At 41.8% G+C, this 20,532-nt stretch overlaps 1 protein-coding gene across 1 annotated transcript; it reads right to left on the minus strand.

Moving 5' to 3' along the window:
* Positions 1-12,070: 12,070 nt before the first annotated feature.
* LOC138908513 (uncharacterized) lies at positions 12,071-12,747 on the minus strand. The gene is made up of 2 exons (XM_070199186.1): positions 12,691-12,747; positions 12,071-12,598 (listed from the first exon to the last, which is right to left on the minus strand). The coding sequence occupies exons 1-2, from the start codon at positions 12,745-12,747 to the stop codon at positions 12,071-12,073; spliced, it is 585 nt and encodes a 194-aa protein (XP_070055287.1).
* Positions 12,748-20,532: the final 7,785 nt, after the last annotated feature.

Genomic DNA, 20,532 nt, shown 5'->3' on the forward strand with positions numbered 1-20,532 from the left:
TTACCTTTCTGTAGATTTGCCTCAGATGCACGGGCGCGATCTGTGAAAAACTAGCCACGGCCGCACAATTTGTGCGGACCACAAAAATTTGAACGCGGCCGCGAACTCTAAAGGAATTTTAACAGGCCAACTTCAGAGATTTGGCATTTTCCCCATTTCATCTACGCAACTGCGCGCAGAATTATGCGGCCGTGAAGTGCTCATGCGGTCCGCGAAATATTGATCGCGGTCCGCGAAAGTTCACCACTTAGCCAAATCTTTTTTCTTGTCAATTTCCTGCACTGCACAACCAATTCCTACGTACACTTCACAACCAGTTAGTCCAAAACAATGTCTAATCTACGAAGAAAATCAAAAGAAAGAAAAACATATGGGTTGCCTCCCAAGAAGCGCCTGATTTAACATCGCGGCACGACGCATGTTACCATCATCATTTGAAATGGATCAATGCCACAACGTGGCTATCATCAATCTTTCCAAGGTAGTGCTTCACTCGGTGCCCATTGACTCTAAATATCTCACCATTCTTGTTTTTCAAATCTAGAGCATCAAAAGGAGTCAGATGTACCACTTCGAAAGGACCACTCCACCTCGACTTGAGTTTTCCCGGAAACATCCGTAACCGAGAGTTGAATAGAAGAACAAAGTCACCTTCCTTGAATTCTTTATTCTGGATATACTTATTATGTAAGTACTTCATCTTGTCCTTATACAAGGACGAGCTGGAATAAGCATGGAACCGGAACTCATCAAGTTCATTTAATTGCTCTACCCGGAGATTGGCAGCTACATCCCATTCAAGGTTTAATTTCTTCAGCTCCCCCATGGCCTTGTGCTCTAATTCAACCGGAGACATACCAATTGGAGTCTTGTAAGCTGTTCTATAGGCCCATAAAGCATCGTCAAGTTTCCTTGACCAATCAGTCCAGTTTGCATTGACAGTTTTGGATAGAATGCTCTTGATCTCCCCGTTGGAGATTTCAACCTGTCCACTTGCCTAGGGATGATAGGGGGTTGACACCTTATGATTGACACCATACTTGAAAAGTAAAGTGTCAAAGGCTTTATTGCAAAAATGAGAACCCCCATCACTAATGATAGCCTTTGGGGTGCCGAACCTTGTGAAGATATTTTTCTTTAAGAAATCCACCACACTCCACGCCTCATTATTGGGCAAAACCACAGCTTCAACCCATTTGGAAACATAATCCACATTAACAAGAATATAAGTATTCCCACATGAACTCATAAATGGTCCCATAAAGTCGATGCCCCACACATCGAAAATATCAATTTCAAGGATGGTGGTGAGAGGCATTTCATTCTTCTTGGAGATTCCACCGGCTCTTTGGCACTCATCACAATGCCTAACGAGCTCGCTAGCGTCTTTGTACAAGGTAGGCCAATAGAATCCACAGCTTAGGACCTTTGTAGCAGTTAACGTCCTACCATGGTGATCACCATAGGGCGAGGAATGACAAGCTTCAAGAATACTCAATTGCTCTTCTTCCGGAACACATCTCCGGATAACACCATCATTGCAAATTTTGAAAAGATATGGCTCGTCCCAATAATAATCCAAGCAGTCCCGTTTGAGCTTCTTCCTTTGGTTAGAATGGAGCTCATTCGGGACAATACCGGTCACAAGAAAGTTAGCCACATCGGCAAACCAAGGTATCCCAGTCAAAGACACGGAGATGAGTTGTTCATCCGAAAATGAATCATTAATCTCGAGGCCATCATGGGGCCTCCCCTCCTCTTCCAAGCAGAACAAGTGGTCCACAACTTGATTCTTACTCCCTTTTCGGTATATGATTTCAAGGTCAAACTCTTGTAGAAGAAGAACCCATCTCATCAACCTAGCCTTAGAGTCCTTTTTACTCATCAAATAACGAAGTGCCGCATGATCGGTGTGCATAATCACTTTGGTACCCATGAGGTACGGGCGGAACTTTTCCATGGCTAAGACAATGGCTAATAGATCTTTCTCGGTCACCGTATAGTTTACTTGGGCGTCGTTCATTGTATTGCTTGCATAATAGACCGGATGAAATATCTTGTTGATTCTTTGCCCCAATACCACTCCTACCGCAATGTCGCTAGCATCACACATGAGCTCAAATGGTAAGCTCCAATTAGGTGCGGTAATGATGGGATTAGTAGTCAACCTATACTTGAGTAGCTCAAAAGCTTTCATGCAATCATCATTGAACACAAACTTGGAATCTTTTTCCAACAACTTGCACAAGGGGCTCACCACCTTTTGAGAAATCCTTGATGAACCTACGGTAAAACCCCGCGTGACCAAGAAAGCTCCTCACTCCCTTGACGGAAGTCGGAGGAGGGAGTTTTGATAACACTTCAATTTTTGCTTTGTCCACTTCAATACCATTCTTGGAGATCTTATGACCGAGGACAATGCCCTCCTCGACCATAACGTGGCAGTTCTCCCAATTAAGCACTATGTTTGTCTCTTCACATCGGGCCAACACTTTATCAAGATTATCCAAGCATTCTTCAAAGGAATCCCCCACAACACTGAAATCATCCATGAACACCTCGAGGAAGTCCTCCACCATATCCGTAAATATCGCCATCATACACCGCTAAAAAGTAGCCGGTGCATTACACAAACCAAACGGCATCCTTGAGAACGCAAATGTGCCATACGGACAAGTGAAGGTGGTTTTCTCTTGGTCTTCAGGTGCAATAAGAATCTGGTTATATCCGGAATACCCATTCAAAAAGCAATAATAAGCACGTCCGGCAAGTCTATCCAATATTTGGTCAAGAAATGGCAATGGAAAATGGTCTTTCCGGGTCACTTTGTTCAGCTTCCTATAATCCATGTATACCCTCCAACCAGTGACAGTGCTTGTGGAGATCAATTCATTTCTATCATTTGTGATCACAGTTATGCCCCCTTTCTTTGGGATACATTGTAGCGGCGAAGTCCATGAACTATCAGAAATGGGGTACACAACTCATGTATCTAGCCACTTGATGATCTCTTTCTTAACTACCTCTTGCATGGCCTCGTTCAACCTCCTTTGATGTTCCACGAAGGGTTTGGCATCTCCTCCAATATGATTTTGTGCATGCAAAAAGCGGAGCTTATACCCCGAATATCTGCCAATGTCCAACCTATTGCCTTCTTCCTTCTTTGAAGCACCGCAAGGGTGGAATCTACTTGCACGTTAGTTAAGCACGAAGAGAGAATAATAGGTGGTGGAGTCTTCCGGTTCTCAAGGTCCAAGGAAAGTTTTCGGGGTCCATATGTGTAGGATCCCAGTCCTTGCAAAGCATTTGCACATTCTACTAAGCCTTCCTTTTTATCCTCATCATGATTCAACAATACAGCTTCCAAAGGGTCTTCCACATTAATCATAGCACTTGTGTTATCAACAATCACCTCAGTCACAAGATCCACAAATGAACATACTTCATTGCTATTAGGCTGCCTCATTGACTTGCACACGTGGAACATAACTTTTTCATCGCCCACCCGGAAGGTGAGATCCCCAGCTTCCACATTAACTAAGACCCTCCCTGTAGCTAGGAAAGGTCTCCCCAATATGATTGGCACCTCATAGTCAATCTCACAATCGAGTATCACAAAATCTACGGGATGTATGAACTTGTCGACCCGAACTCCAATGGCCTCTTCATTGTTAGATCCGCCATTTGCAACCTCATGGAAGTAGGTCTTGGTTTCCCAATACCCAATGTCTTGAACACAGAATATGGCATCAAATTAATGCTCGCTCCTAAATCACACAAGGCTTTGGCGAAATTGGCACTACCAATAGTGCATGGAATTGTAAAGGCACCGGGATCTTCTAGCTTTGGAGCCATGGAATGCACAATGGCACTCACTTGATGTGTCATTTTGATCATCTAACATTTCATTGACTTCTTCTTTGTTACCAAGTCCTTCATGAACTTGGCATATCCCGACATTTGTTCTAGAGCTTCAACCAAAGGCACATTTATGGACAAACTTTTCATCATATCAGTGAATTTCTTGAATTGGTTCTCGTTGTTTTGCTTTGTGAGCCTTTGAGGATATGGTGGAGGAGGCCTTGGCAAATGAGCCTTGGCTTTGGGCACTACCAGATCCGGTATGTCTATCACGTGTTCCCTAGATGGGTTCACATCATCTTGTGTCTCCTCCACATTTTCATCAATGTCTATCCTCACTTCATCGTTCAAATTCTCATCATTTCTTGGATCATCCTCTTCTTGCACAACCACATTATCATTCACGATCTTTCTTAGATTGGAGGTACTAGCAACTCCACCTCTACCACTTCTTATAGTCACCGCCATAGCATGGCCCGTATTGTTTCCACCCTTCGGGTTTACTATCGTATCACTTGGTAGTGCCCCCTTAGGGTGAGTATTCAAGGCTTTAGAAATTTGACCCATTTGGACTTTCAAGTTGTGGATAGAAGTGTTGTGGGAGGCTATTTGGGCATCGGAGTCGGCGTTTCTTTCCATCATTTGCTTGAACATACTTTCTATCCATCCCATCTCATTGTTGGAAGAACTTTGCCCTTGTGACGGATATGGAGGCGGGTTATTGGGTTGTTGATACATCGGGGGCCTTTGAAAGCCCGACCCCTGGTTCCCTTGATTATTGTTGTTCCAACCCCCTTGGTTTCCATTGCCTCCCCAATTACTATTATTGTTGCCACCCCAATTGCCTTGGTTATTTCCTTGATTCCCCCAATTTTGATTGTTGTTCCCCCAATTGTTTGGATTGCTGTTGTTGCCACTATTCCAATTTTCATGGCCTTGGTTGCCCTAATTTTGATTGTTTCCTTGTGATCTCCACTGTTGTTGATTTGGAGCATTTCTCTGTTGACCTTGGTAATTGTTCACATATTGAACCTCTTCACTTTGATCGTCATAAGAGTTATCTTGGTTGTACCCACTACCACTTTGCTCAAATTGATCCTGATTGTGTTGAACTTGTTGACCTCTTTGTCTCCTCTTATTAACCATTACATTCACTCCTTCCATGGCATTTACTTGCTTTGGCCCCTAAACCTGCTGAAGTTGTGCCTTGGCTAAATGATTCATAGTAGTTGTCAACTCTGCTATGGCTTGTCCGTGATCATGAAGTTCCTTGTGAAGGTGGATAACATTAGGGTCACCCTGAGGAATGTTGGCCCGACTTTGCCAAGCTGAAGAGGTGTCCGCCATCTCATCTAATATTTCACATACTTCTGAATATGGCGTGTTCATGAAGTTACCCCCTGCGAGCTGATTCACCACACACTGGTTAGTTGTGTTGATACCCCTATAAAAGGTTTACTAGATCATTACTTCAGTCATATCATTGTTGGGGTATTCTTTGACCATTGTCCGGTATCGTTCCCAAATATCATGTAACGGTTCATTTGATTCTTGTTTAAAAGCAAGGATTTCATCTCTCAATATTTCCATATGTCCCGGAGAAAAGAACTTTGCTATGAACTTCTCGGCCAACTCATTCCAAGTGGTGATGGAATGGTTGGGTAGCCTCTTAAGCCAATCCAAAGCCTTCCCTCTAAGTGACAAAGGGAAAAGCCTTAACCTCAAAGCATCCTCAGATACATTCGTCTGCTTGCTCCCCCAACATGTGTCTACAAAACCTTTGAGATGCTTATATGCGTTCTGATGTGGAGCTCCGGTAAAGAAACCCCTTTGTTCCAATAGAGTAAGCATGACATTGGTTATTTGAAAATTGCGTGCCCGAATCCAGGGCTAGACAATTGCACTTGCGTAGCCTTCATTGTGCAACACCCGGTGTGCTGCCTTTGGAGGAGGTGGGAGAGGGTTTGGAATGTTACATGAGGCGAGCAACCTTTTCTTTATACTTGAGGTTCAAGATGAACCTCCTCCACTTCATTTTCATCTACCTCCTCCCCCTAAGGAATATGTCTGAGGGCCTCGTTAAGAGCCATTTGGTACCTAAAAGCAATTGACACACAAAAATTAGAAAAATGGAAGGAAAGAAGAACAAAACACACAAATTGTTAGATATATATCTAAGACCGTCTAAATCCCGGCAACAGCGCCAAAAATTGATCGGGTCCAAGCCTGCACTACTATTGAGTAGCGAGGATGGTCGATGCAGTTTTACCCAACAAGGTCGGTATCGAATCCACATGGAGTTAATTGATTTGGAATTAGGTTTATATCTAAGTCTAGATGCATGTTTTGTTCCTAATTACGCTTCCACACATTTTGGTTTTGATTCTACTTCTAATTCTATTCGATTGTATGCAATGATTAAAGCTAAGTACAATATTTTTTGATGTTGGTTTTCAAGTGTTTAAAAGGACTAGGGTTGTGACTTCCGCCTAGGTGGATATCTAACGGGTAGCAAGAATCTAAGGCGAGCTTGATTAATTTGGGGTCGTAATACAGCTATCACACCCAAGTACTCACTCTATACCTCTCGATAGTTTGAGTGATTTTGCCCAATTTGGCTTTCTCAAGTCCAAATGGGTATTCATGCAAGTCACGTGATATTAGCTCAAGTCGGGTATTACTATTTCTAGGTTTAACCCTTTAATTGGGTCTATCAATTTCTTGAGTTCACCCAAATTCCTTGTTAGCCTAGTTTTCCTAGACTTATTCCCTCTTTCTCAAGAAGAGACTAAGTTATAAAGGCATGAATCAGTGTTTGCAACCACTAATTCTACAATTCTAGCAAGAACTAGGCTAAATATCACTAACCCATAAACGTTCAAGCCCTAAAATTCAGTACCCATTAAATACCCACACTAGGATTGGGTCACAACCCTGCCTATGAGTTTAGCTACTTATAGAAATAGCAGAAATCAAATATGAAAAGAAGATAAAATTCATAATACTAAATTAAAAGATGAAAATCTAATGTTGTAAGGTGAATCTAATATAAAATTGCCCAAAAGGGAAGTTCCATCCGTCTCACGTGCTCAGCAAATACACAACATCCTCTAAAAATGACAAAAAATTCTATTTATACTAAGCTAAAATTTCCGGACAAAAATATCCATGCGGAGGTTACGCGGCCGTGTAATTCCGACCGCGGCCACACTTTTGCTTTAGCGGCCACATAATTCTGATCGCGGCCCGCGTTCTTCAGTTTTGGATCTGGTTTGAGCATGGTTTTGCGGACCGCGTAATTTTCATTGCGGTCGCGTAGGAGACTTTCACGGCCGCATAATCTTGATGCAGCCCGCACTTCTTGTTTTTGCTTAAAATGTAAGCTCTCTGAACCTCAGGTACTTTCGTGGCCGCACCTTTCTGACGCGGTCCGCGTTCATGTTTTGGCCCAAAAATCCATCTCTCTGAATCTTTCTTTCGCGGACCTCGAAATAGTGCTCGCGACCACGTTGTAGCTTTCGCGGCCACACAATATTTGTGCGGTCCACGTTTCACATCTTTTGGCCTAGTCTTGGTTTTTTTGTTCAAGTTTTGACTCCTTTATGAGTTGATTATGCCTCCTTTGGATCATTTTGAACAATCCCTGCAAGCAAGCATATTACATTAGTTTCCTGGAATACCTTCACGTATTTTTGGCCCTAAACACAAGTAAAAGAGAGCAAATAATAAGTTAAAATCCCTACTTATCAGCTGTCGACGAGGTGGTCCCGATATCCACACTTTTTACACCAAATAGCAACTACTGACACTAGTCCCGCCCCAACCGGAAAAGCAAGAAAAGGGTGAGGACGACGACTTTGGAGTTCCTAGGTCTTTCATATCCCCCGATAATTCAGACGCTACCAAATCGACAATCGAGGAACTGGTGCAATTCGTACTGATAGAGCACTTGACCGATCGAAAGGTATACCTGGGCACGGGGTTGAGTCCCGGGCTCAGTAAAAAACTCATTCAATTCCTTATCAATAACATAGATTATTTTTCTTGGTCCCACCTTGATATGACAAGGATCCCGCCAGAAATAACCACTCACAAGCTGAGCCTGGACCCGAAGTTCCACCCGGTCAAGCAGAAAAGGAGGCCCTAGTCCGAAATCAAGCATGCGTTCATCAAGGACGAGGTATCTAAATTCCTTAAAATAGGGTCCATCTAAAAGGTTAAATACTCAGACTGGTTAGCAAATGTAGTAGTAGTCCCTAAAAAGGGAAACAAATTAAAAATGTGTGTAGACTATAAAGGCTTGAATATGGCATGTCCCAAGGACTCTTTCCCTTTGCCTAACATTGATCGCATGATGGTCGGCCACTAGATCCTCAATTTTCTCGTTGCTTATTCCACGTACAACCAAATTCGGATGAACCCGGGCGATCAGGAAAAAAACTTCCTTCATCACTAAGTACGACACCTACTGCTATTACATGATGCGATTCGGACTAAAAAATGCCGGTGCCACTTACCAACGCCTAGTAAATCGGATGTACGAAGAAGAAATAGGAAAATCAATGAAGGTTTACATTGATGATATGTTGATCAAGTACCTGCGAGTAGAGGACCATTTGAAACATTTACATGAAACCTTCAGCATATTGAAGAAATACAATATGAAGTTGAACTCGGAGAAATGTGCATTCGGAGTCGGGTCCGGAAAATTCCTCGGATTCATGGCGTCCAATCAGAGAATCAAGATTAATCCCAATAAGGACAAGACCATCGAAGATATCACTGTTGTGGATAACGTCAAGACCGTTCAAAGTTTTACCGGACGCATAGCCGCCTTGGGGCGATTCATCTCGAGGTCCTCCGACAAGAGCCACCAATTCTTCTCACTATTGAAGAAAAAGAATAACTCCTCATGGACCCTGGAGTGCCAACGAGCCTTGGAGGAAATCAATAGGTATCTCTCGAGCCCACCTCTGCTTCATACTCCGAAGACAGACGAACAACTATACATGTACATAGCAGTATCTGAGGTAGCGGTAAGTGGGGTCCTGATCTGGGAAGAGGAAGGTATGCAATTTCCAATCTATTATGTTAGCAGGACTCTAGGCGAGGTAGAAACTAGATACCCTCACCTAGAAAAATTGGCGCTCGCTTTGCTAAGCGCCTCTAGGAAGCTGAAATCGTACTTTCAATGTCACTCCATATGTGTTGTGACTACTTACCCGTTGAGGAATGTAATGCGTAAACCCGAGATCTCGGATGGACCGCCATCAAATATTAAATTTTGGTAGACTTTGTGGCCGACTTTACGCTGTCCTTAATACCCGAGGTCGAAAGAGAGTTGTTGTTAACCTCGGGGAATTCTTCGGGAATATGGACCCTTTTTATGTACGGTGCCTCAAACGCAAAAGGGTCCAGACTTGGCATGGTATTAAAGCCACCAACAGGTAATGTAGTTAGACAATCTATTAGTACTGTAAAATTGAATAACAACGAGGCCGAATATGAGACCATTATTGCAGGTCTCGAACTGGCCAAAAGCTTGGGGGCATAAGTGATCAAAGCTAAGTGCGACTCCCTGTTTTTGGTGAACCAAGTTAACGGGACGTTCGAAGTGAGAGAGGAACGAATGCAAAGATACCTGGATAAGCTACAGGTAACGTTACATCGGCTCAAGGAGTGGACTCTACAACATGTACCTCAGGATCAAAACAATGAGGTTGATGCCCTTGCTAACTTGGGGTCATCGGTCGATGACGATGAGTTCAACTTGGGGCCGGTCATACAACTCATGAGATCGGTAGTGGAAGAAGGTCACGCCGAGATAAACTCAACAAGCCTCACTTGGGACTGGAGAAACAAATATATAGAGTATCTGAAGATCGGAAAATTTCCCTCGGATCCTAAAGAAGAGAGGGCTTTGCGTACGAAGGCGGCCCGATTCAGCTTGTCCGAAGATGGTACCTTATTCAGGAGAACGTTCGATGGCCCACTCGCAATATATCTAGGATGGGGAGATATCGAGTATGTCATGAGGGAAATCTACGAGGGCACCTGCGGGAATCATTCGGGCACCGAGTCATTGGTTCAGAAGATAATCAGAGCCAGCTATTACTGGATCGATATGGAAAAAGATGCAAAGGAGTTCGTAAGAAAATGCGACGAGTGTCAGAGGCATGCTCTGATTATCCACCAGCCCGGGGAGCCACTGCATTCGGTCTTGTCACCCTGGCCATTCATGAAATAGGGATGGACATCATTGATTATTTTTACTAAGTGGGCGCCCAAAGTCCTATGGTCATATCGTACGACCTCAAAATCCAGTACCGGGGCCACCCCATTCTCATTGGTCTACGGTGTCGTAGCTCTAATACTGGTCGAAATGGGAGAACTGAGTCTTAGGTTCCGATATTCCACCAAAGAGTCAAATGATGAGGCCATGAGTACGAGCCTGGAACTTTTAGACGAAAGACGCGAGGCCGCCCTCGTCCGGTTGGCCGCACAAAAATAACGGATCAAAAGGTATTAAAATCGGAGAGCCAACCTTCGACACTTCAATGTCAGGACTTGGTGTTAAGGAAAGTCACTAAGCACCCAGAACCCAAACGAAGGGAAGCTGGGGCCAAACTGGGAAGGTCCGTATCAAATTATCGAGATCACTGGAAAAGGATCATACAAACTTGGAGCAATGAGCGGTGAGCGACTACCGAACAACTGGAATGTAACTCACTTGAAACGATACTAATGCTAAGGTACGTCCCCATTCAATTCTTTTCTTTACATATTGGACTAATACTTGCAGGTAACGGTCAAGGAATGATACAACTTTTAGGCATGAAAGCACGCGTTGCACTCCTTTTCCCTTGAATCGATTTTATCCCAAATGGTTTTTCCAGCAAGGTTTTTAACGAGGCAATAGTGGATCGTGCTAACTTAGGATTGAAGACCAGCTATGAACTGGTTGTCAAAGGTCATGTCAACAGTATCCGAAGCTTCTTTAAAGTTCGGCCTCGAATACTGGGGGGCATCACCCTCGGACAATGATTTTAGCAAGGAAAGAAACTTTGTGTTCGAACAGTCTAGGCTCGGTGGGTAGGATTTACTATAAGGGCCAAACGAGCAAATGAATCGTGCCCACATAGACCACCCAAGCCATAACAAAAAACTTGAACACATTTGTAACCTTGTATATTACACAGAGAAATGAAAGAAAGTTTCTCCTTGCGGATAAATATTTTGTCCCTTAAATTTTTTTCTACATTCAGGCCCCTAAAGATATCGAGCCCAAGGGCCACCTCTATGCGGATCCAAAAGATCACCCTCACTCGAGGACTGTTGTCCAAGGCAGGCTCGGGCGACCCGGGGTATCAAAGCCCGGAGGCACAAAGCTTATTAGGCAGTGCCCGGACTTTAAAGGCTATGGCCATCCCCATCTGGGACTGTTGTCCTAGGTAAGCTAAGATAACTCGGGGTAGTGAGCCTATTGGGCAACACCCAAACTTAAAAGGCTACGGCCGTCCTAAGAAAGCCTTGGAGATGTCCAAGATCCATAACCAAAACATAAGGCCTTCAAAATTTCTAAACCGGTTCGAAGGCTATCTCGGTAAAATTATAAAAAATTCTAAGTGAACATTTCGGGGAAAGCTTCCGGTCATACCAAGCCCCCCACGAGCCTTAAGCAAAATAGACTCGAAAATGAACAATGTTCGAACCTCCGAATAAGACCTAATTATTACGCGCTAAGACATCCGAAATCTTTGCAATCATAAAGAAAAAAGCAAAAAGAATAAAGCTTGAAAATTTCCGAAAGGAAAAAGCCTTATATATATATATATATATATATATATATATATATACAGACAAATGTTTACAAAGGCCAAACGACCTCAACAAAATACAAAGGTACAAAAGCAAAAAATTACAAGACACCTAAGAAGCCTAGAATCTTCCCCGTCCTCGGATCCATTCGAACCCTCAAAATCTTTCTCATCCTCGGGTTACGGGAACTTATTGGCCTCGGCTTTGAGCCTCTTAACACTTTCGAGCTCGGCCGTTAAATCGAACCCCCAGGCATGAACCTCTTCGAGAGCCTCCCTCCGGGATTGCCACTTCACATGATTGACTTTGGCCTTTAGGCGTTCCTGATCTGCCTTATCATCGGCTTTGTACTAGGCTACCATCTCATCGGCATCGGCCTTGGCTATTTCATTCACTCACTTGCTGCTTTAAGCTCCTTGGTGAATGTCTCCCGATCGGCAACAACCGAGCTCAGTTGGGACTTGAGCTCCTTAATTTTCTGGGACCGTGCCTCTATTTTCTCCTTCATCGATCGAAGTTGGGACTCCGCCAAGGCCAATTTCTCCTGGGATGTTTCCTTTTCAGAAGCCAACCGGTCCATCTTTGCCTTCCACTCCTCAGCCATGGCCTTGACTTCGTCCATCTGAGCCCGGAGCTGGTCAACCCGATCAATCTTCTGTTGGACCTGTGGATTTTGAACGTTAGACGCCGTGTCTAACTCATAATCACTAATTTCAAGGATTTTTACCTGTTCCAACATGTCGGCATGTTCTTTCTGAGCCATATCCAACTCGGCTTGAAGGCTCTTGATTTCACCCTCCCGCTGCACGCTGAGAAGTTTATACAGGCTTCTTTTCTCAGTAAGCTCTTTGGCTTTGGCCTCGAGTTGGCTCAGCTCATCCCGGTACCGGAGGAAGGTCTCATGATGGAGCACCGAGGCCTGCAAATACGAGGAAAGATATTATAATTATCAAAACATTAGTTCAAATATCAGAAGAAATATTGGAATCATGAGGAATTATCAAGAGTTACCCGGTTCAGCGCCTGTTGTACTTCATTGAACAGGCATGGTGCGTCTACCTCATTCATTTTGTCCTGGTCTTCTTCGGTCACCAGGCACCGAAGGTAACTGGCTATCCTTACGGGGGAGGAGAGGACCGAGGCATCCTACGGAACCGTGATAATGATGGTGCGCTTCCGATCAGGATCTGTGCTCGAAGCAGGGAACCGATTGATTAATTTCGGGCTCAAGCTTGACCCGCCAGCTTCCGAAGGTGAACTTTTCCTTGGCACCTCTAACTCTCCCAACCCAGCAAAATCCTCCGGGACGGATCAGTCTATACCATCAAAAAAGTCTCGAAGGGGATCATCCGCCTCGAGGACCTCCTCATGGGACCGCTCCTTCGTCGTTCGAGATTCGTCAAATATTAACTCTGTGAACGAAGGCGATCCCAAAATATCTATAACATCTGGCGGGGAAAGACCGGCATCTCGCGAATCCTCGACCCTTACTTCGGCGTCGACCTCACAAACTTGAGGGGAATCAGCTTTGGTCGCTTCCGCCTCGGCTAGCACTCGTTCCTCGGGAAAAGATGGAACATGGTCCATGAAGATGTTGTCATCCTCAAGCTCGTCTTTGAGCCGGAGGAGTGATGTCGAGTCAATCACTTGGGAGTTGGAGGTTTCCTTTGGCTTACGAACCAGCCTCCTTCTCGTTTTCTTTTTCTCCGATCTTGGTGAACTTGGGACCCTTTTTCTTTTCTTCTCCGCTGATGTGGCCTCGGGCTATCCCGAAGTTGAAGAATCGACAGGTAAGTCCTCGTCCCCAATCGAGGGCCTAAGTTCGACGGTCGTAAGCAAAGCTATAAAAGGGAAGTAAAGAAAATAATAAGAACATAGAACATGTGGGAGCCTAACGCGACCTACTCGAAAAATAACCTTACCATAGGAACGATCCTCCTAACAGCCTTCTGAAAGTTTGCGCCAAGAGCGCTCGGAGTAGGGCATCTGTGACACAATGCCATCGACTCACTCCTTGAGTCGATGGATAGCATTTGGAACCCGAGCAAGTGCTACAACATAACAAGCACCGATAAGAAAAGGGAAGATAAGACAAAAAAATTGACCCTTAAAGAGAATACTTACGTGATGCATTCCACCTTTCGGGGAATGGCCTCCACTCGGCGGGGTACCAGGTCTACGGTCGTCACTTGAACAAAACATCCTTGCCAACCCCGATCCCGGTCCTCGTCGATGCTCAAGAACGGGGCTTTGCTTGCCCAGCGTACTAGCTTTATCAGTCCCCCCGGAAGATTTGGGGACTGTATAAGCAGAGTAGATGATCGATGGTAAACGAGCACCCATCAATTTTGTTCACAAAGAATCGGAGAAGGATCACGATTCTCCACAGTGATAGATGGATCTGGCCAAGGCATACGTTATACCTCCTGCAGAAGTCTAAGATGATCGGGTCTAGCGGTCCCAATGTAAAGGGATAAGTGTAAATACTTAGATATCCCTCGACATGGGTAGTAATGGCCTGTTTGGGGTCGGGGCCCACTATGTCTTTATCGGTCCAGTTGCAGTCTTTTCGGACTATGGGGAGGACCTCTTCGGTGATCGAGCAGATAAATCTCGATGCCTCTTCACCACGACCCTGTACCGAGGAGGGTTTCTCGACCTTAAAGTCGTCAGCGATCGAACAACCACCGGGAATAAACATCTTCAAGGGGGGCTCTTTCGCCGTTTCATCAACAACCGTATCGGGGACGGTATCCTCGATCTCAGTGGTCGGTCTCGAAGAAGATGGAGCATCCTTCTGAGGAACATATTTTGAGGTTTTTGCTTTGTTATGGAAGAAAAAGCTTGGAAAAAGATGGCGAAAGATTGAAAGTCGAAAGATCAGACTTATTGGCTTGAGTAGGAGATGAGTAAAAGTTTTTGCAAAGTACTGAAGAACCTTGAGTAACGGAGGTAAAAACTCTAGAAAGTATTGAAATCCTGAAGGTACGAAGGTACAAAATTTTGTGTAAAGTGAAAAATGGACATATGAGGAGGTATTTATAGGAGTTCAATGATGTTTCGCATCCAGGAATGGCCAACCGGCATATGAAATGCATTTAATGCCATTATTACATGAATGGCGAGACGTTTCGGGTGTTTTGTCATTTCTGCCGTGATATGGCAAAGTAAGAATCGGAAACTCATGTCGTTTCTCGTCATTTACTCTCCGAGAAACGAGGGGACTATCTGTATACGGGTAAAATCGGGCTATTGATACACCCCGGTCTCCGACAAAATAAGCCATGATCGAGACATGATGACAGGAGACTGAAATCGAGGCAAAAGTCTCATAGAGTCATAATCCGGGGGCATGACGCCCGACCTCGAGAATATCGGGGTCATGGTTGGAGATCGGTCTTAGCATTGAACGTCTTCGAAGAATATTGTCAGGAAATCGAGCACGGCCAATGGAAGGCCGTTGTCACGACCCAATTTTCTCTCTGTTGGGTATCGTGATGGCACCTAGTCTTAGGGACTAGGTAAGCCTAACAATAATTAAAACAACAACATTATTTAAATAGAATCTCTTAAAATTCCCAAAATCGGTAGTACAAGTCATTAGCTCTACAAAGTGTTTGCTAGAAAACTTCTAAATACAACTGTCCAGAAAGAGGATAAACAGTGCAAAACGAAAACTGAAAGGTGACTCCGAAGCCTGCTATTTTCCCACCTAGTTAGTGTGTATTTAAGGTGGAAATCGGAAGTTGGAGGCTAGGGATTTGGAAGTTTGATTTGTGAATTTGGAGGACCATTTGGTATCGGAATTTAGTAATTTTTGTATGGTTAGAATCGTGGTGGAATGGGCGTTCCTATTTTGTAACTTTTACCCGATTCCGAGACGTGACCCCTCGGGCAATATTTGAGTTAATTTCGGGATTTTTGTTAAAGTGTTGATTTCATTAATTAGATGAGTCTATTATTATTGTATTTATGATATGTAATTGCTTTTGGCTAAATTTGGTCCATTCGGAGCCGGATATTCGTGGGAAAGGCATTGTGATCGATTGATTGAGCTTGGTTCGAGGTAAGTGGCTTGCCTAACTTTGTGGGGGGAGGGGGGAATCCCCTTAAGATTTGGAACCATTGTGTTATGTGAGCATCGTGTACGTGAGGTGACGAGTACGTATACGGGCTAGTTGTGGTAAAACCCAATTTTGTTACCGAGCAGCAACATGTTTTCCTGTTATTTTGAGTTATACCATTTTAATGAGTACTGATCTATTCTCATCCTTAATTGAGTTATTCCAATATGTGTAGCTATCATGTTTAGTCTAATACAACATGTCTACGTGTCTTAATTGTTTATGTGAATTATGTGCAGCATGCTTAGTGAATTTCCTGTTTCTTCCCTGACTTGTACTTAGTCTAAATTGTAAGAACTTCATGATGTAGTTGTATTTCTATCATTCACGCTGCATATTTACTTTGGGACTATGGAACGGTATTCCAGTAGATCCCCCTGTACTGCATATTCACTTTGGGACTACAGAACAGTATTTCGGGAGATCCCCCTGTACTACATATTTACTTTGGGACTACGGAACTGTATTCCGGGAGATCCCCCTGCACATTTACGTTTGGGACTACGAGACGGTATCAAGTGAGATCCCCTGTTGTGTTTCTGTGTACTAACCTGTTACCTTCTATGATTTCATTATTTTTAAATTTCAGCCTTTATTTTATTGCAGTATTACACTCTATATTGTTTTATTATATGTTTACCAGTAGGGCCTTGACCTGACCTCGTCACTACTCGACCGAGGTTAGGCTTGGAACTAACTGGGTACCAATTATGGTGTACTCATGCTACTCTCTGCACATGTTTTTCGTGTGCAGATCTAGGTGCACCTTATTAGCCGTACTATCTGTGAGCCGGGACAGCTTTGGACACTTCAAGGTATATTTGTCGCGTCCGCAGACCTCGGTGCCCCCTTCTACTCTTTCTCATGTCCATTATCTTCTGTATTTTTCCTTGTTAGATTCTGATGTATAGAGACACTAGATTTTTCCTTCTGTAGTTTGTGATTCACGATGTTTCGGGTTTTGGGATTTGTTGTGTATTTTTGAATAATTGGTTAAATTTATATTTTTATTTCAATATTCCGCAAAATGTTAGGCTTGCCTAGTTGTAGAGACTAGGTATCGTCACGACGTCACACAGAGGGAGAAATTGGGTCGTGACAGAACAGTTGCAAGATAAAGAAAATGCAAGCAATATGTCAGCTTTATTGTCTGTTAAAGAAATACAAGAAGGCAGCGTGGCCAACACAGGTATTGATTGTGTCCTTAATATTGTATTCATAATTCAAATTGTCAGGACATTTCAAAAATTAAGTCCTTAGTTTTTGTCTTTTCATTTGACAATTTGTCCTAGAATTGTTGACTTGCAGCAAACTAATGTATATGTAGTTTTGTTTGCAGAGCAAAACAAAGATGAAGCCATTAACCAATATACTAGGAAAAGAAAGAGAAATAGTATTGGTTTTGATGGTCCATCATTTGCTATTCTTACTGCTACTCCTCCGACTATAGAAATGAGCATTGATGAGGGTTTGTCTATAGAGGTTGAAGGAAATGTTGAAGAAGAGCTTGGTCGAGGGAAAAGGAATAAGAAGCTTAGTTGGCAATTGAAATCTCCTTTTAAACAGAAAAGCAAAAGAGGAACACCGATGGCGCACAATGAAAATACTCCCGAGTATACGGGCTGTATAAAATCAAAATGTACTCGTACATGTATTTTTCATTATGCCAAAGATGATGAAAACTTATTGAAGAAATTCATTGGGTGGTTGGGCAAGGAGAAAAGGAAAGGTTTCAAAAAAGTGTAAGTCCCTAAATGTATTCATTATTACTTAATTGCTTACATTTGTGTCTTGAACTTGTAATTTTAAATTCAGGACTAAGTGTATTGAGCTTCCAACTCTAACTTCATGACTAAATGACCTAAATTTTTTATCTTGTAAATCTAAGTTAAGAATTAAGTGTCCTTAACTTTTGATATTGTAAGTCTAAGTTCAGGACTAAGTGTTCTTAACTTTTGAACTTGTAACTGTAAGTTAAGGACTACCTGTCCTTAATTTTTGAATTTGCAACTCTAACTTCAGGACCAAGTGTCCTTAATTTTTGAACTTCCACTCTAAGTTCAGGACCAATTGTCCTTAACTTATGATCTTGTTACTCTAAGTTTAGGACTAATTATCCTTTAATTTATGAGCTTGTAAGTCTAAGTTCAGGACCAAGTGTCCTTAATTTTTGAACTTGTAACTGTAAGTTAAGGACTACCTGGCCTTAATTTTTGAATTTGCAACTCTAACTTCAGGACCAAGTGACCTTAATTTTTGAACTTTCACTCTAAGTTCAGGACCAAGTGTCCTTAACTTTTGAACTTGTAACTGTAAGTTAAGGACTACCTGTCCTTAATTTTTGAATTTGCAACTCTAACTTTAGGACCAAGTGTCCTTAATTTTTGAACTTCCACTCTAAGTTCAGGACCAATTGTCCTTAACTTATGAGCTTGTTACTCTAAGTTCAGGACTAATTGTCCTTTAATTTATGAGCTTGTAAGTCTAAGTTCAGAACCAAGTGTCCTTAACTTTTGAACTTGTAACTGTAAGTTAAGGACTACCTGTCCTTAATTTTTAAATTTGCAACTCTAACTTCAGGACCAAGTGTCCTAAACTTATGACCTTGTTACTGTAAGTTCAAGACCAAGTGTCCTTAATAAGGAATTGAGGACTAACTTTGATATTTTAAAAATTTTCAGGGGCAAACTGATATATATGTTGAGGATAATGGTGTGAGAAAGAATCCATATAAATTGTACCATCAAAAATCAGTAGCAAAATGTTCTTCCTTGAGCTTTCTGATAGTAGCTTTGTACTTGATGATAAGGTTTGATAATTCACAAGTCATTTGTTTTCTTTCTTCTTAATTTATTATTTTTTAATTATTTATGACTGATGGATTTTTTTTCTTTTTTTTTCCTTTTTATGAAGCATATTGACATTGCCCTGTATTATTTGAGAAAGAAGGAATGCTACCACTCTTGCGCCCATCCTTTTCGTTGTACAACTACAGATATACTTTTTGATAACTATATGCTACTTGTGTATAAGGATTTCAATGAAGATGCTTCAGATGAGTTTTGGTGTGGTGATAATCAATTGGTTCTCATACCATATGTATGGGGTGATAATCGTAGATGTGGAATTTCTTGGACAGATGTTGACAAAATCTTTTTTCCATGTCGGCTTCATTCAGAAGATAATGATGTTGTGACACATTTTCTTTTGGGGGTATTGGACTTGAATGAGAAAAAGATTGATGTGTACCATTCCATATATAGTGAGCCATATGAGAAAGGAATGAAACACATTGAAATATATGCACGCATGATCCCCCACTTGCTAAAGTTCTCACAGTTTGAGAAAAATCACAAGTCTTTTGGAAATGCATTCAACAAATTTGATATTCAGTGGCAAAGATCACCACACCAAACTGGATCATACGTGTTGTCATTTGCTATATAATTTATATGTACTTTATATTTATTTTATTAAAGATATTAATTAATTGACTCCATATCTTACATTTTTCTGAGGACTAATTGTGGTGCATTCCTAATCAAGTATGTGGAGTTGTTGATGATGGGAAAGGATGTGGAGAAATTCCAACCTAAGGACATATCAAACTTTAGAAAAGATCTTGCAGCAAATCTTTGGGCACATGGAGAGTGGAAAAGAAATTCTGGTTATGATACACCACCAGAAAATGTCGGCGACGACTATGATAGAGAAAATGAAACTTCTTGCCCAAAGGAGCTGCAGTGTAGTTGTAAAGAAAGTCAGTTGTAGTGGAATTGGTATAAAATTGCTATAAAGAATCCATATGAATTCTAAAATATCCTGTAAATTGTTCACAAGGCACTTTATTTTGTTTGCATATTATAATTTTTTGGTCACAGTTATGCCAAATTACAGTTTCAGCAGTAATATGAAGGCATCGTGTTATTAATTTCTTTCTTTCTGTTAACTATTGATTTGTCCATTTTTTTCACAGTTTTAAAGGGCCAATCTTTGATTAAATTGTCTTGAAGTTTTTAGAAATTCAAAGCAACACACATTGATTGTTGTAGAATTTCAGGATCTGTTAACTACATCCTGATTTGTTAAAGGATGAAAATAATATTCAGGACATATTTTTTTAAATGTCCTAAACTTCTGGAAATATAGACAATAAACTGATATTTCTATAAGTTAAGGACATTTTAGAAATTTATGTCCTATATATTAGATTCATACTTCAAATGTTCAGGACGTTTCAAAAAATTATGTCCTGAAGTCTACTTGTACCAATCTCATTTTAAAAATAAGATGTAGCAAGCTGTGTTTAGCAAGTTGCAGATGTCAAGTTTTATAACTATTGATTTGTCCATTTTAAATTGTCAGTCTTTTATTAAATCTGTAGAGATATAGCAAAAGATACATTGATTGTTGTAGAACTTCAGGACATAATGTTCATAAATGTCCTGGTTTGTTGAAGGATGAAAATAATATTCAGGACATATTTTTCTAAAATATCCTGAACTTTTGTAAATCTAGACAATAATCTGAGATTTTCAGAAGTTAAGGACATTTTAGAAATTTATGTCCTTAATATTAGATTCATACTTGAAATTTTCAGGACTTTTAAAAAATTATGTCCTTAAGTTTTACTTGTACCAATCTGATTTTAAAAATAAAGATGTAGCAAGCTGTAGGCGTCAAATTATATAAAGAAAAGGACTTTATTGTTTACTTACGGCAAGAGTAA

This window comes from Nicotiana tomentosiformis, chromosome 3, assembly GCF_000390325.3.
Source record: "Nicotiana tomentosiformis chromosome 3, ASM39032v3, whole genome shotgun sequence".
In the NCBI taxonomy this organism is placed as follows: Eukaryota; Viridiplantae; Streptophyta; class Magnoliopsida; order Solanales; family Solanaceae; genus Nicotiana; species Nicotiana tomentosiformis.

Coding starts and splice junctions, on each gene's coding strand:
- LOC138908513 (XM_070199186.1), bottom strand. CDS start 12,747: ATGAATGAGGTAGACGCACCATGCCTGTTCAATGAAGTACAACAGGCG. Junction 12,599..12,690: donor TACAACAGGCGCTGAACCGG/GTAACTCTTGAT, acceptor TCGTATTTGCAG/GCCTCGGTGCTCCATCATGA.